At 42.0% G+C, this 16,990-nt stretch overlaps 1 protein-coding gene across 9 annotated transcripts in view; it reads right to left on the bottom strand.

Annotated features, from left to right (window-relative positions):
- PHACTR1 (phosphatase and actin regulator 1) overlaps window positions 1-14,554 on the bottom strand; it is a 259,864-nt gene extending 245,310 nt beyond the window's left edge. For 2 of the 9 annotated variants that reach the window (XM_015854709.2, XM_032442501.1), the window contains exons 1-4: window positions 13,424-13,591; window positions 12,185-12,298; window positions 1,358-1,504; window positions 350-496 (exon numbers count right to left, since the gene is read on the bottom strand). In XM_015854709.2, coding sequence (XP_015710195.1) covers window positions 350-496; window positions 1,358-1,504; window positions 12,185-12,245 — 355 coding nt within the window. In that variant the 5' untranslated portion in view covers window positions 12,246-12,298; window positions 13,424-13,591. The other 7 variants (XM_015854715.2, XM_015854717.2, XM_015854710.2 and 4 more) reach the window with 6 other exon arrangements.
- Between the last annotated feature and the right edge of the window lie 2,436 nt (window positions 14,555-16,990).

The following is a 16,990-nucleotide window of genomic DNA, read 5'->3' as shown; positions in this document are numbered from 1 at the left end:
GGAGCCAGAGGTAGAGCAGCAAGCAGTGGAGTGCACACAACTTGAGAACCACGAAAGGCAACAGCAAGACAATGGCAGATCTCCAGAGACCAGGTGGGCAAGGCGGGTGCAGGTGTCCCAGCACTCTGCAGGGCCAGCCCCACCACGAGCACACAGCAAGGCCGGGTGGGAGGCGATGGGCAGGTGGGACGGGCAGAAGGCTGGGGGCCAAGAACAGGCCCTGGGGGGCCGGGGGAAGCCGGGCTGCAGCCGGCGGGCCCCGAAGGTGCGAAGCAGGGCCCGACAGAGGCCCCGGGGAGCAAGGCGGGACCCGCTCCCCGTCCCCACCCCGCAGCGGGCCGTCTCTCACCTGCCTCGAGGTTGAAGGAGATGCGGGCCTCGGCGAGGTACGGAGTGTCGCTTTTGGAGCGGACGCGGCGGATGGGTCTGCGGTCGATGTCCTCCTCGGAAGATGCCGCCATTAATGTGGGCACGGTGAGCAGCGTGGCCCGGCGAGCTGGCGAGGGCGAGCGGCGGAACGGCGCGGGGCGGCCGGGCGAGGAGGGGGGCGGCGGGGGCGGGCGGAGAGGGGACGGAGGGAAGGAGGCGGGGGGGGAGGGGAGGCTGAGGACGGGGAAGGGAGAGAGGGAAAGGGAGAAAGGAGCGGAGGGAGGGAGAAAGGGAAAACCCGTCAAGGATCCGCGGACGGGAGCGGCGGCCCTGCCCGCTGCCCCTCCCGCCCCGGGGCCGGACCGCCTCGCCCGGCACCCGCCCGGCATAGGGCACGGCCGAGGTGACCCCACAGAGTACAGCGCCTGGCCGAGATGCCCCCCTCCAGGTGCCCCCACAGCGGGGCTGCGGCCTGCCCCGAGCCGGGATGGGGATGGGGATGAGATAAACCCCTTGTCCACGCGTTTAGAAGGGCCAACGCGAGGAGCCCGTGGCCACCACATGCAGCCTGGGGCTTGTGTACACCTTGCGTTGGCTAGTGTTTGAAAGATACCGATTGCTTAACAAGAACGTGGTCAGTTAAGGTCACTAATTTGTCACGGTCTCAGAATCTTTTGTTCTGGTCAGCCTCAGCACCAAAGCACTCAGTGTCCCACCAGCAGGTGTGAAAGTTTACAAGAGCTTTTAGGTTTCCTTGTGATTGCAGTGGATAAGGTGTAAATATATCTATTCAGTTTGCTCTGATGTTACTGCCTTACCCCAGCAAACACAGGTGAAAGCGTTGGTCAGCACTTGCAATAGGATTCTTAAAAGAATCCATATTCATAAGTGCATAGATGCATGCAGGAAATCGCAGGATCTCTGGTGAACCACCATGCAACTGGTGAGCAAGGGAGTACCTTGCCCTCTGGGGAAGGGGTGCTCTCACCTGTGTCGAGATTGAAGCAAATTCTGGCTTCTTCTAAGTACGGGGTGTCACTCTTAGACCGGAGTCTTCTGATGGGTCTGCGGTCTATGTCTTCCTCAGAGGATGCTGACATCAGTGTGGGCACAGTGAGCAGAGTTGCCCGACGAGCTGATAAGAAATGGAGAATAGCAGGAGAAATGGAAATGGGGATGAAAGGGGAGGAGAGGAAAAAAAACTGATGAAGCAAGTGGTAGGATAGTAAAAAAAACTTACTGTCTCATCATACAATTCCTAATTGAACCATAATACACATGGATTAGAAAGCTGAATGAGTGTTGCAGAGGCAACCTTTGTTCTGGCATTGCAGAAGTATTCGGCACTTGACCTTATGGCCTTGATAATGTCCCTTTAATGTAGGTGGGGTGTTTTTTATGTAAAATGTAATTATGAGTGTCTGTTGAGCGCATTCGGTGCCATGCCTATAAATTACAAATCACAGACAGAAGGGCCACTACAAATATATCCACCTCGGCTCTGTGAGTAGATAGAGGTTATCACAAATGCTAGATTGGATCTGTCTGATCACTGGAAGCGTGAGTGCCATGCACAAGTACTTTGCCAGTATGTTGTTTTTCCCTTTACCTCATACAGAGCTGGAAAGAGAATTTCTGCTTGAAACCCCTTCCTTGCCTTTCATGTGGGGCTATTAATGTTAGTGTGGAACTCTGTGATACTGCTCTCTCTTCAATAAGAAGGTGCAAAAAATAATATCAAGGGCTTGAGAGTTTCACACCCTCAAATGCTACCCTTTTATTATGACTTCAAGGTGGGCTTCAGAGGGCTGGGTTTGATTCTGGTCTAACATGCACACATGAATGCTCTCAAATCATACCTGGCATATGACTGTGCCCATCCCTGGCTTAAAGCCTGGATATTTCTTGCTGTTTGGGCAAGAATCACCTTTATCAAGCCCACATCTCAGGGCTTTTGTAAGCTACCACACTAATAATGAGCTAATAATGAGCTCTATTTTCCTGCTGGAGTTGGAGAGCATGGTGACTAAGTGCAAACTCTGCAGCCTGGTAACTGTGATTCTTTATTTTTTTCCTAATTCTTTTTTAGAGTTCCAAATAATACCTGTCAATTAGAACCCTTCTGATGCCTAAAAGCTGACTTAGGTGCTAGGAATGATAGCACGTAATTAATATGATTTAACAAAAGCTGTCATGCTGTATTTTCCAATTTGCAGAGTTACGAAGTTTACCAAACATGCAAATCTGTGCTGCTGGGTGTAGTAGTTATTTATTTCTGCTCTAACTTGTTGGGTTCTTTTTTGGTTTTAAATAGATTCCTTTCAAGTTTTTGATCTATTCTAACCCAACATTTGAGTCTGAAGTAAAAGCAAAGGGCAAGAGTTGAAATTGATTTAATGGGGCCAGCTATTTAGATGAAGCTAAAGTAAACTCTGCTACTAGACTGTAAACTATTATTCAGTTGTAACAGGGATGTACAGTAATGAAGATAAAAGAGAATGGATAATTTCCGCAAGGGAGAATTTTGTCTGTGGCATCATCAAGTTTACACGTAAGGAAGATTTATCAGTTTATGAAGTCAGGATTGTAAAAACCATCTCATAAAAGAACCGTGTAAAAATAGTCATTTAAACCTGGCATGTTTCAGCTATAGTTAAAGTCAGAGAAAGGGCATCCATGCATTTCAGGGGTGAATGGATGACAGCACAGGAGACTATTTGGAAGAAAAAATCCAACAAATACTAAATTACACACACACATTTCTTGTCAAAAGAAGAAAAGTGTGGACTTTCATGTAGTCATTTATAAGTAATTTTTATTTGGGGGGTCAAAATATTGGGGTCTAGCACATATTCATTTTGATTGGAGGTAGGTGGATACAGGAAAATGTTTCCTGGATTAATCAATAGGTATTATTTTAACAACCATGCTTATGCCCCTGTTATTTCCCCTTTATGCCTATTACCAGCAGGAGTTTTCAAGAATGACTTGAAATTTTAAATAAGCATAGGAGCATTTTAGAGGGAGTTAATATGGAGTAAATATTTTTGCAACAAAAGCCTAAGATTGATTCTTACCCAACCATAGAAGTAGGAGGTATGGTTGAACACATTCAAATATCCTTTCAGTGGCACTGAATATGTATGCATGTCATGGGTACAGCTGTGCATGCTCCTTTCCTTACTGTAATTCATTGCATTCCATATTACAGAAGTGACATGCCATGTATTTTTTGGTAAAGCTGCCAGCATTTCTCCCATGTGGCCACGTGTCCATCACCAACAATCAGCCAGTGTCTCTAGCTTCAGGTACTCTCCACAAATGAGCTCTATGTCTGCTACGCATTTTTAGGTATCACCTTACAGGAAAATTAGGAGCTATCCCCTTGAATCATAGAATTATCCAGGTTGGGAAAGACCTTGAAGATCATCAAGTCTAACCGCAGCCTAACCATAGTACCTTAACTCTAACACCCCTCTGCTAAATCATATCCCTGAGCACCACATCCAAATGGCTCTTAAACACATCCAGGGATGGCGATTCAACCACCTCCCAAGGTGAAGGTCTTGTAGTACAGGAATGGCATTGTGATAACCATTAAGGAGCCATTTTACACTGCAAATGGATTTGAGACCATCATCCAAAAGCTCCTTTAAAACAATTCTACCTTGACACAGAACACAGATGAGTCATTTGGGCTAAATTCTTTTGTTCTGCTTGCATTGTTCCTGATATGTCAGGCATCAGCGCATTTTGCCAACACCGTGTCTGATATTCATTAAAAAGAGGAAAAAAATGGTTACTTATGGAGGAAAAACACTTAAGAAATTGAGTAACATATGTAATGACATGTTGGAATTGATTGTATATAATCTCATATTCATTTTTTGACAATATTGCGTGTTATTGAAATGTGACACAAGTACATGATAGGGAGAAGGGAACAAGAACTGTGTGAAGGATTATAGTGAAAGTTCAGAGGCATTTGAAACATGTAATTTCAACTTGTGTAGTTACATTGAAAGGAGGCCCTATTTTGGAAAACTGTTTGAAGTCACTGAAAACACGAGGGATGGTTTGCAAAGATTTCTTTGTGGTTTCCGTTTTTTTCCCCATGAAAATAAATTTTCATTTACTTTAATGTAAATATAAATATCAGTACTAGTATATATATATATATATATTGCCCAAACTCTAGATTTATGTCTCGAGGAGCTATAATAGTTGATGTTTTTAAGACTCACTTCTTTAGAAAAGCTTTCGGCGCTGAAATCATTCTCTTAAAATGAGTCAAAGAAAATGTGAAATATTCATCTAGATTTTCCCATCCACTTTTGCCAATTAACTTCTACTGAAATGTTAGAGTATCTTATTGGTGACTCATACCCTGGTCATTCTTGTTTTAATAGTACCTATATCTACAAAGTCTAATTTGCATCACCAATTCTTACCTGTGAATTGCAAATGAAACCCTTGATTTTGAGCCCACTACAAGTGAAGTGCTAAAACGTTTTTGCTGGAGCTGTCTAGACCGAAATGGAAAAGGAAATGTTTCGGATGTGTATAATCACAGATGTCATGGAAGTAAATGTAAAGAAATTTTGTTTTTATGGCAGCAATCCTTAAGATGTTTGGAGGAAAAAATTCATTTTTTTAGGTCAAATTCTGAACACGTGTAGAATACCTTTGAAATCATTTCAGTTGCAGTGCTGCTGTTGCTAACAGGGTAGGAATCTTTCTTGCTAGTTATTTTCATTAGATAAGGGTATGAGCATCTTATTTCATTTCCTATATTCTGCCCAGCACCCTCTCCTCTTTTGGTTTCTCTCCTTCATGCTGTTGTGGAAAGGGCTCACCACAGTATCATGTGTAGATGATGCAGAAAGACATGTGGTTTTGGCTGGGTATCAGCTTTAAAATCATTAGTTCAGGTAGGTTTTGATGCATCTGGAATATGATATCACATCTTTGCTAGAAAAAAATACAAGATTGTGAAAATTCTTCTTTAAAGACAGTCAAACAATGGATCCAAATGAATGTTTACCAGACAATCTTGTGGACTGATTTAGTGCCACTTCACTTCTGATTTGTTTTAAATTCAAACAGTGAAGAACAACTTCTGAAGTGTTAGAGATGTGAAATGGGGTATGGCTGACAGGAGAGGGAAACAGTAGAATGTGTGCGCAAGCACTGGAGAGAACATGACTTGTTTGTTATCTATGAAGAATAATGTATAGGTTCATGTCTCTTAGATAAACACAGAAGTACATACATATGGATTGCTGCATCTCTCTAAAACAAAGCTAATGAGATCTTTGACATCAGTTTGATGGATGCTGATAACCTGAAAGTACTTAGATACACAGTTGCAAACAGTAGTACTTAGGGCAAAAAGGCATCCAATCTGTGTACAAATGTGTTATGTTGGCTTGTGACATCTGGGTAAATATAAACTTTCTATACCTAATTAGCATTTTTTGGTACGTTTTAGAGGAAATGTGCTTTTACCTCTGCCTTTGCATCCAAAGACATAGGCTTTAGAATATCTGTGTTTTAAAAAATTTGAGAAAGGTAGGGTAGGTTAATAGGGAGGAAGGAAGGGAGGAAAGGGAGGGAAGAGAGGGAAGGAAGGAGGGAAGGGAAGTGAGGAGAAGGAAGGAAGGAAGGGATGGAAGGAATGGAGGGAAAAAGGGAAGGGAGGAAGGGAAGGGAAAGGAAGGGAAGGGAAGGGAAGGGAAGGGAAGGGGAAGGGAGGAACGGAAGGGAAGAAGGAAGAGGGAAGGAAGGTACAGGGAAGTATAGGGAAGGGAAGGGAAGGGAAGAAGGGAAGGCAACGGGCATAGGAAGGGAGGGAAGGGAAGGGATGGGAAGGGGAAGGGATGGAGAAGGGAAGGGATGGAGAAGGGAAGGGATGGAGAAGGGAAGGGATGGGAAAGGGAATGGAGAAGGAAGGAAGAAGGAAGGAAGGAAGGGAAGGAAGAAGGAAGAGGAAGGAAGGAAGGGAAGGGAAGTGATAAGGAAGTGGAAAGGGAAGGGAAGGGAAGGGAAGGGAAGGGAAGGGAAGGGAAGGGAAGGGAAGGGAAGGGAAGGAAGAAGGAAGGAAGAAGGAAGGAAGAAGGAAGGAAGAAGGAAGGAAGAAGGAAGGAAGAAGGAAGGAAGAAGGAAAGAAGAAGGAAGGAAGAAGGAAGGAAGAAGGAAGGAAGAAGGAAGGAAGACAGGTAGTTGATTTTGTAATGGGTCAATCAGAAGTTTTGTTATTTTAAAATATCTATAATGGAATATTTAGCATTCAGATACAGTCTTTTTCAACTGTGAGGAATTCAGAGGTTTTCTAAAATTTTCTGTGTTTAAGAGTATAGATAATTAAATCTCAAGCATTCTAGTTCTATTTAGATATGCCACTGAGAATTAGAAAATTCTTATTTCTTCTAACTTTGGTTTGTCTGAGTGGATATTGTAATAAGTAGCCGAAAAGTAGTTGAAGTGTAGTTACTACAACACACAGTGAGCTATTTTAATAGAATTAATGAGGCTGATCTTCCTGATTGTGCAAGACCATGGTGCTCAGTTACCAGTTCCTAACTTCTAACTAATGACAGATGTGGGAAGGGGAGAAAACATTTAAGAAGGATGAGGGTGAGGCACGTGTTGATTGTTGACTTCCTGGAAGTTAAAGGGAAGGAAATTGATTACATCAGGAATGTTTATTTGCTTTTAGTAATTTGCCACTATTAATCTTATTATTCTAAGAACAAATGACATCAGGTGAATAAGACCTGAAAAATATCGTAATTCTGAAGCGATATTGATCTTTACAGTGAGTGATAAATAAATTGATAGGTGGAATATCCAAATGCTATTTTTCACAACAAACTTCTGCAGTGGAATCAGTCTGGGATACTGCAGCAATACTTTTGTGAAGTACTGGACATCATCTAATATGCAAAAGCAGGAGGGAAGTAGCTCTGAGTTGTCAGCAGTGATTAAAGTCAAACGTCAAGAATGAGTCAGCACTGTACAAATTAAAATAAGTGAGCAAAAGCGAAGCATGGGGAAATAAATAAATTATGGCAACAGAGTTGGAGAGGGGAATGTAGAATTAAAACTTTAACTGGCAATATTTTATTAAACTTGGAAAAACAGTAAAGTAGTATTTCCTTGAGGCAATCTCATGAATAATCATTCCCTATGTGTCTATACAATCCTATGCATATGTTATCTGGCTGCCCTATGTACTATATTCTGTTATCCACTTACCCAATGTACTATGTTGTTCCTTATTGCCATATTTACTCTATTTTGCATTTTTTAAATTACTCCTCACATTCATCAAGTAGCTTGCAGGAATGTTGCAAGCAGTAGGAGCGTATCTCATGCGAGTGGATCTATAAATAATTTATAGATACAAAGATAGTTCAAGATAAGCCTTCAAGAGAGTTTTGTTCAGTTCCTTAAGTATGCACAGTGTATCCTGTCAAATGGACCGGCAAACAACTTCAGCGTCTGTAGGAGCACCCTGGAAGTGTTCAATTAATACAGTTAATTTTAAGCTTCATGCCCCCTGCTGGGTAAAAGGAGATAAGACTGGAAAAGTGGATGTACAGGTCTAGAAGAAATTAGAAATGATTTTATGATTGAGTTAAAAGTTGCCTGAGAGCAGAGCGGAACAGAGAGTCAGTCTGTAGAGAAGAGGTGGACTCACAGCCCAGAACAGCATTCTGGCCACAATACCAGGCCTGTCCTTTTGGGTTGTGGTGTGTAGCTTCATTACAGCTTGACATATTCTAGGGAAGTTACTCCCTTGCCTGAGTTGGGCGTTTTCTTGCCTGTCAACATGGAATTTCTCCATGCAAACAACTGCCATTACCACAGTTGTCTTCTGAGTTGGCTGCTTAGGCTTCTTAAATTGGTGCAGAGCATTGGGTGTGCTTTATATTATCCTATGGAAGATGTCTACAGTTAGGTGAACCCTACTTTCAAAATGATTGCTGCTCTACGCTGACATCTGCCAGGTAGTTGAATGACTTAGGTGCCTACATCTTCATTGAGAATGCCTAAGAGGTAAGTGAGCTGAATCCTGCTCCAGGCCCCATTATATACCTTCAGCTGTGGTAGGTCTGTATTTAGAACACACTGACATTCCAGAGCAACTAGTATTTTGCTTCCGAACCCTTCAAAGGGAAAAACAATTTTCAAATATTAAAGCCCAGCCCATATTTACATTTCAGATCTTGACTTTCCTACAGTAAGGTGTTAGATACAAGGCCACGGTCCCTTTTCTCTCGTTTCTGACTTGCAGATGCGTCACCAGGCATTACGCAGTTGGCAAGGACACCCCATCTCCTAGATCCCAACATACGGTCACAGAAGAGACAGTCAAGATATTTCTGGCTGGTATCTGAAGACTACAGCCAGCTGGCTTCATTTTCCAAGTTTTCTAAATGTAGATAATCTTTTCTGCCAGATCCAGCTTTTGCGACTTTTCCATCCCTCCTGCTTTCACTTTCTGTGGAGGAAATGGGGAGCAGCTGTTTGAGCAGCACATGCGCCCAAATGGCCAATATCCTCTGTTCTGCACTCAGCCCACGGGAGGGAGGTGATGGCTGCTGCTGCAGAAGGAGAGGATGGGAGAGGAGGCAGCTGATAAGGTAACACCTCTCTCCTCCTACCCTACAGCAGCAAAGGCAGCTCTGCAGCTTTCTACAGAGGTAGAAACAGCCTGTGGGTGTTTGTGCAGGCAGCATGGGATAGACAACCAGCTATCTGCTGGTGCCAAGACCCTGATTCTGTCCCTTTGCTAAGGTCAGAGTATCCTGCTCTCTACTACAGAAGACCTGAGGTCAGCTGGGATTTGGTATAATCTGCTAGCAATGCTGTCATAGCTCTTTGAGTTCCTTCCAAACATCTTGCAGCCCTATTCCTTGCCTTCTCTCCCACTCACAAGGAGTGGGTACAGTTGAGAATGAGTGCTTTCCAGCTGCTATTTGTAACATTGGCATGTCATTAATGTGAAAACATTGGAAAGGAGGTTTTGTTCTTGATCTGGAGGATCAAAGGATTAAAAGGCAGAAGTCTTGCAATCTCACAGGAAGAGTAAGTGGGTCATAAACCCCTATTATATGATCCGTGAACAGAGTAAATTGTAATGCAATAACTGTAATAATAACTACAGTAATAATACACATAATGCATTTTGATATTGTTTTTAATTAAATAGTAGAATGCTGTAGTCTTCTTTCACTCAGTTCGAGCATAATGAGGTTTTAATGCACATATAGAAGCTCTCTGATAGCATAATTTGCTAATAACATCATGTTATTATATTAACATCAAATAGTTTCTAGTGATACCATTAGGTAGATCTGGTGACAATGCTTTCTTGAAGACATTTCAGTTCCAAAATAGAGACATGAGCTAACCTGGTTATGTTGGATGGGTGCCTCACAAATAGCATGTTTTGGGGTGTGTGTGTGTGGTTTTTTTTCTTCTGAAAGTTTAAGCTAACACAGCTTAACTGTTTCTCAGGAGGCAGATAAAGTAAGAGATAGGTTCCTTTTGCCCATGTTTGGAGAAATCATTTCATTATCTCATATAGAAATGCCTACGCTGTAGAAAACAAAATTTGGCACAAGGTACAAATATGCCAGGAGTTATGAGAGCAGTACAAGACAGCACCAATTGCACACTGGGACAGGGTTGAGTTCTGTGCTGTGCACTGGGGTAAAACAGCTCAGAGGAAAGAGATGATATCAATACTTTTGGGGCTAAGGGAGGTGATAAAGGCGTTTTCTGTAGGAAACATTCCAGATGCAGCTTTTTCAGAGGATTATCATTTGGCCCATTGAAACCATCTCTGTCTCCTCATGCTTGGTGCAGCCTCAGACAGTGAAAGCCTCCTGAAGCTGAGGAAAATACATTAATAACAGCAGAGATGAAAAGTTAAGGGGACTGAGCGTAAGTGCAGTTTGGCTCTTGTATCAAAGAGCTGTTCCCACTTACAGAGGTGATGAGCATTTGGGAGCCTCTGTACCACAATGTGATGCACAGCGGAAGCATGTCACTGTTATTGGTGTCTTAGAAAAAAGGTTCACATACTGATGGACTGAAAGTCCACAGTTCTCAGTCCTGGTTTCTGCTTGTTTTGTCCAAAGTGTAGAAGCCCTCATGACAGACTTGAATGTCAAACCCCAGCTAACTACCTGTGTATCATATAGATCATACATGATACATTCCTTCATAACAGATTCTTTTTCTCTCTTTTTGTGTTTTAAAAGGCAAAACAACTGCACTAAAACAAGGAATTAACCAGGTACTAAGGTGAACATTTCAGTGCCAACAATATAATTTCTCCAAATATGGGTAAAATAACATTTTTTTTTCCCTCTGTCTTCTTGGAAATATTTAAAGTAAATATTAGCTGTGTAACTTTTACTAGCTACCTTGTGTTAATATAATAGCCTTCCATTGCACAAATACATATTACTTCTTCCACAGTCCTCTCTGTACATTGCAGTGCACAGGAAGGGTGCTGTTGATAATGTGATACAGCTTGTAAAGCATTAAAATGCACATTTCTGATCTTTTGTTTCTATGGAATAGAAAAGAGATCTGTTCCCATAGGGATATCGAAGAACCTATTTTAACATTGCTTCTATAGCAATGCTCAGGCATCCATTGCATTTTCAAGATGGAGAAAAAAGGAGCAAAATTAGTCATTATGCTCATCTGGTTTTAACCTGGCTTTGAGGAGCTTAGCATTTCCTTCTGATGTTGTTCAATTTGGAAGGCAGTGTTGTGACAAGAGGGGAGTTTCTGGCAATGTTACTTTGCAAAATAGAGATGAAAATGTATCAGAGACTGGGACAGCAGCTGGGCAATGCAGCGCCTCAGTTGATCCAGAGGTTAAGTGTCGCTGACCTTGAGGTGTCCTGGGATGGTGGCATTCACCTGGTGGGTTGAGCTTTGGGAGAATGGCCTCCAGAGGGAAGGCCAAATTCTGGTGTCTGAGCTTTGAGTGGGAGTAGCAACTGATGAAATGAATGGCAGAAGAACACTGGACCATGATTTTGGAGAACGGTATGTAAAAAGAAAAAGGCTGATTAAACTACTTGGTCCTCACATTTTTCAACCATTTTGTATGATGCTTTAAGGAATGAAAAACCCTCCTCTTTGAAACTGCAAGTTTTCTCCAGAAATAGAACTGACGAGGAAAATGTGAACTGACTTTACCAAAAATATCATCTGTGTCGTGAACAGTTCTCAGCTATCTTAAAACAGAGAAGTCTGATTACTCCTTTTCTCTCTTGCTGTTCAGTGGTGGCCAGTATTTCACAGGGAAGGCTGCAGACCACACTGAGCGTGCTGCTTACATACAGCACATTGAAATGCCTCAGAGCTTTCCCAAGTCAGTTATAACTTCAGCACAGAATTATATCAGTCTATGTACCGAGCCATCCCAATAGCCCTGAGAAGCGAGGAAGGAGGGGAAAGACACCACAGTGTTGCAGCATGAAGTTCCCTGCCCCCTCCAACAGAACCAGTCTGGTTCTGTAGCCCCAGTCTGGATCTCAGAAGTTCCTTTTGCTCCCACTGTACACTTAGCAGCTTTCCAAACTTTTCCTTATCCTCTGACAGGGCAGATCAGCCTAATCATTGGTCTTCATGTAATCACTGTTACACCCTGTGCATTTTGAAGACCCTCCTGCCTGCATACACTTCAGTAGCTCAGTCACAAGGGCTGGCCATTGCATGGCACTGTACATCTTAGCTGTAGGGTTAAAACAGTAGTTGTGGAGGTAGTGCTAGAGTCTCTTACCTTGGGCTCCTTGACTGTAAAACATTCTCTGAGCAGACTCGACATCCAAAAAGTAGTCCATTTTGAAGGAACTTAATGTGTGTGTGCAATGCTCTGGTACGATCAATCAGATTCCTGGGAAGAATAACACAGATGTCAGACACAAAAAAAAGTTGTTGAGTTTCTTGGTGAAAAAAACCCAAAACACAATAACAGCACAGGCAGTCATTGAAGGATGTAGTTTGGCATATTAGAGTCGAGACATTTTCAAATCACCACTCATCGAGCTTCACAAGTATCCTTTGCTATTTTAGGATATGTGGTTTTAACCCTTTATTCTAGCCACGGTCTCAGTTTCTTTCAGTACACACTTAGGTTCCTCTGCCTGTTACATTTGCACTTCAAAATGAGATCAGAAAACCTTAGGGGTGCCCAGGTCATTCAGTGCCAAGGGCAGCAACAATGCTGGGACCTCTGAGCAGGCACTACTGTAACAGGCTGCAGTAAAGACAGGACTGGTGCTGTGTATGACAGAACAAAGCACTAGAAAAGAAATGAACAGAAGAATGAATAGAAACCAACCTTTCTTTTTTTTCTCCCCTCTTACAGACCGGAAAGAAATAACAGCAAAATACTGCACCATTCGTTTTAAAAGCGGTGATAAGAGTGACAATTAACAAATGGTAGGATACTCCCAGGACAGCTTTTTAGTTGATATTTATATTTTTGGGATCCTTCTGAACTTTGGGTCTGTCTAGACCACAGGTTACATCTGTCCAAGACACCTCTGCCAGCAGAGTTCCCAGGGTTATGCACATTAACCTGACCCATTCTACCTCCTTCATTTTCATCTGTTCTCAGCAACTCACATAAAAATCCAAGATTTGCAGAGAAGGCACAATCCAGATCTCTCCTCCACACCTCAGTTACTTACGGCACAATCAGAAACATGCAAACAGCTCTGCACGACGTTTATTTTAAGACAGACAGACAAAAATACCTCCAGTTCTTTTCCATACAAACCTAACAGAAAGGTTTGGGCAGAGAGACTCGAGACCCTCGCTTCAAGCAATTCCTTTAATTACGTTGGCAAAAATCAGGAAACCAGGGTTCCAAAGCTTTTTCCTCTTTTCTTCAATTCAGCTTTCATCAACATGCAGTCCTTTCTGAAATTCAGAAGCCTACCTTGGCAAGGAAACTTCTAAAATTCCTCAGCAATTAACTTGACTGTAGCACTCCCAAGCCAGAAGCTGTACTTACTGCAAAATATCAAGAGCTGCCTGGCAGTCGTGTAAGCTCCAGTAGTTTCAAGGAGGGTTTCTTTGATCTTACTAAATGTCCCCAGTGTAAGCAAACAATTTTGATTGTTTGATTGGAACTCTGATGAATAATGCATAACGTCAAGTGGACTTCCTTTATCAGATAAAAATGGCCAGGAGATGTTGTTACTTAGCAACAGGAGGTGACACTATGATCATCTTCTCCACTCCCCCTCACCCTTCATACTGAAAAATTAAGCCCCTGGTTTTGATTTGATAAAAACTTTCCCAAGAAAAAAAGAAGATCTTCTTCAAGTTTCCTAAAGAATTTGGTGGTTTTTTTTCACTCCAGTCTTCATCATTGCAGCTCGTATTCTGAGATATTTTTAAGTGTTTCATAATGATTAACCATAAGATTGTGTTTTGTGTAGAAATTTGCTTCCAGTAACTGAAATGCCTACTTTCTTCATTTACCACAAGGGTAATGAGACTGTTAAATGTTTTGCTGTGAATATAATGCAAATCATGTCTCGAAAAGATTCAGTTCTTATCTGGTACTGCTTACTGGACAAGGCATATAGAAAAAAGGAACACACAATGTGCCATTAATGCTATGATATATATAAATTTTCCAGAAATCTTCTCTATACCAGAATTCCTACTTTAAGTAATTCATTCTTTAAGATGCTGTAATACTTGATACAAGCATTATCTAGGAATCATTTCATTTCTGCATGAGATACAGCCTTGTACAAAAACACACGATGATGGTTTTTGCAGAAAGTATGCATTGATCAAAAGCAGAAGCACTGTGAAGGATTTTAAAAATAAATAAATAAAATCACATGCAGGAGAGAAGTACTCACCAGTGTTACTGACCTCTTTCCATCCCACTGCCATGGAATAAGACTGAACGAATGCAACCCGGTCTGTGAGCCAGAATGAACAGCTTCTAATTTTCACTTCAACCTCGAAATCAAGAGTACTGAATACAGAAAGGTGACAGATCTGCTGTTTTATATTATGATGAAGTGAAAGCTCTTAGCACAGATCTGAGTAGAACTGCTTTTTTTTATACTACATTAGCCTGCTAATTTGAGGAAAGTGAAAGGCTTTGTTTTACTGTCTTTTATCTGTTCTCTTTGCTACCCCCACAATTTAATTTGCATTTAAAATTATTCTTATGTCTCCAATGCACTCCAAGGTGTGGAGCATTTTCTAATCATGATGAATGTTCAGTGTGGTTTTTTTGTGCAATTCCACTTTTATTCTGAGCCAGAAACATGGTGAGTAATTATAATTGCCAGCTATTTTCTAGAATGAAATACAGAGTGGTTGTCTGATGCAGTTTCTGTTTTTTTTTCCTCCATTTAGCTGTGCATTGCAACAAACTACTCAGTCAAAGCATCAGTAAAAGCATAAATCAAATAGCACAGTGTCATGTCATGATTGCTTAAACATGCATATCCACAGACTGTGAAAGCAGAATAAGATTGTACTGGGATCTTTTCAATAATAATAAGCCTTCCTCAAATTTGAAAGTGGGCTTGGACAGTTAATAAAGTGAAATACAGCACAGTTATTTTTTATTGGCTTCCGGTTAATCTGGTTTAAGGTTCTTGTAATCTCACATTGTTTGGGTTTGGAACTCTTGTGAAACCAGGTACTAGGGGCTGACAAAGGCATGGCTGTTAAGTTGCATGGGACATCCCTCATGAGAGGGTAAGGACCAGCTTTGCCCAGAAGTTTTTAGGATGGCTCCCCAAATCCTGATGTTGGAAGTGGACCAGAATGTGACAAAAACAACGATAAAGGAATCTCAGAAGTTCTGGCCAAAAGAAGCACTAGGCTTAGTATTCTGACATTTGCAGATGATCTGCTCAAAAGATCAGGTGTAACCGCCCTCTGAAGTGCTTTGCCACCAAACAATACTGATGCTCAAAAGTGGGGGTTCTGAAAGGTCAGATTTTCATTTCAGCATCAGCCAGCTCTTTAAATCAAATAGCAAAGACTTTTTGGCTTTGAAGAAGAAACCCAAGAAGATAAATAAACCCTCAGAGTAGATGTTCTTTTGTGAGGGCTAGAAAGTAAGAATCACCCTGAGCAGGCTTTACCATGGATTTGCACTCAAAAATTTCTTTCATGCATCTGCAAAGCACCCGGGCAGTATCAAAGATAGGGGTGAGCTACATGAGCCTCAGGTAGAATCAGGCATGATTATTTCTACACTGGCACCCTACTAAATGTGACTGTGAGTGAGTAGGCGTCTCGCAGTGCTACCTCCATCGTGGATCTGGCTTATGCAAACAGTGCTCCTGTTTTCGGAGGTATGACAAACATTTTCATTCCTAAACACAAATTAAAGCAAAAACAAAGAGCAAGAACACTACAGGCTTTTCTCTGTGCATTCCTTGTATTTGAGAGAGTTTGTTTGCCCTGATGACTACTGAACAGTAGATCCTTCCAATCTGTCCTCTGATAATTATTGGATTAATTATATTTTGGATCACAGTCTGTTTGCCCCTTTAGCCCCACTGACTTTATTTAAGAGAAAGCCAGGAAAAAAAGAAAGAAAGACTAGAAACTGACACACAGATGGAAAAGAAAAGGATAAAAGATTTTTCTTCACGTTCTGTAAGAATATCTGCTTGCTTCCTTTTTAGAGGCAGTGGATCTCTCAGTCAAAAGGGGGCTGATAACAATAAAGCTTTGCATGTTGGAGAATGTTTTACAGCACCTGTCCATTAGCCTTTGGTGTGTTCTTCTGATCCCCCTTATCATCATCCTTTCAGTCTGCACTGTCACTTCCATCCTGACCGACAGGTGCAGTCAATGAAATCACCAGCAGTCTCTGCTGACCATTGCGCCATCAACCATTTCAATATGTTCATCCATCTCAGGGTTTTATGGTTCACTTTAAATTATTGTGCAGCAGTTCTGACAGCTACCAACAGCTCTCTCTGACTAGGGGGTACTTAGCAACAAGGAGGATAACTGTACCTATTTATTTATATGTTTCTGTGGCATTAGTCACAAAGAGGGAAATCCTCACCTGCCTGGTCTCAGAGCCTTTAGGATGGCAGTGCACATTTGACCTTCAGTCCCTCAGGTAGGAAAATCCATCACCTCTAGTTCAGCTGAAAAGCCTACATTTCTAGAAGAATGTTCATGTGAAACAGAATGGTTCTGAGTTGAATATGCTCCTCAGATCAGCCTTTATATATCCTTGAAGCTTGCTCAGAAAGTATGGTACTGCTCATGTTCATTCAAGAGCATTGGAGCACCTCACAGGGCAGGAGAGGGAAGGGCATCCACAGCCAGAGCCAGAAACTATAGTCTCCATCTCTCTGAAAGCTTCCCTATTCTCTGTCAACCCCTGAAGCCAAACATGCAAAAACTCCTCCATTGACCAGTCCTCTTATCAGCACAGATCCCTATTCAGGATAATCAATGCAATGGTTTTGTAACACAGACCGATATCCACAGAGGAACAGACTGAGATGATTGAACTGTTTGTGAGCGAGATGTTCAAACCACCCAACCAACCTCAGAGGAATACTTGGAGAAA

Source organism: Coturnix japonica, chromosome 2 (assembly GCF_001577835.2).
Source record: "Coturnix japonica isolate 7356 chromosome 2, Coturnix japonica 2.1, whole genome shotgun sequence".
Taxonomy (NCBI): Eukaryota; Metazoa; Chordata; class Aves; order Galliformes; family Phasianidae; genus Coturnix; species Coturnix japonica.
Note: the sequence above shows the minus strand (reverse complement) of the source record. Positions and strands in the feature narration are given on the sequence as shown.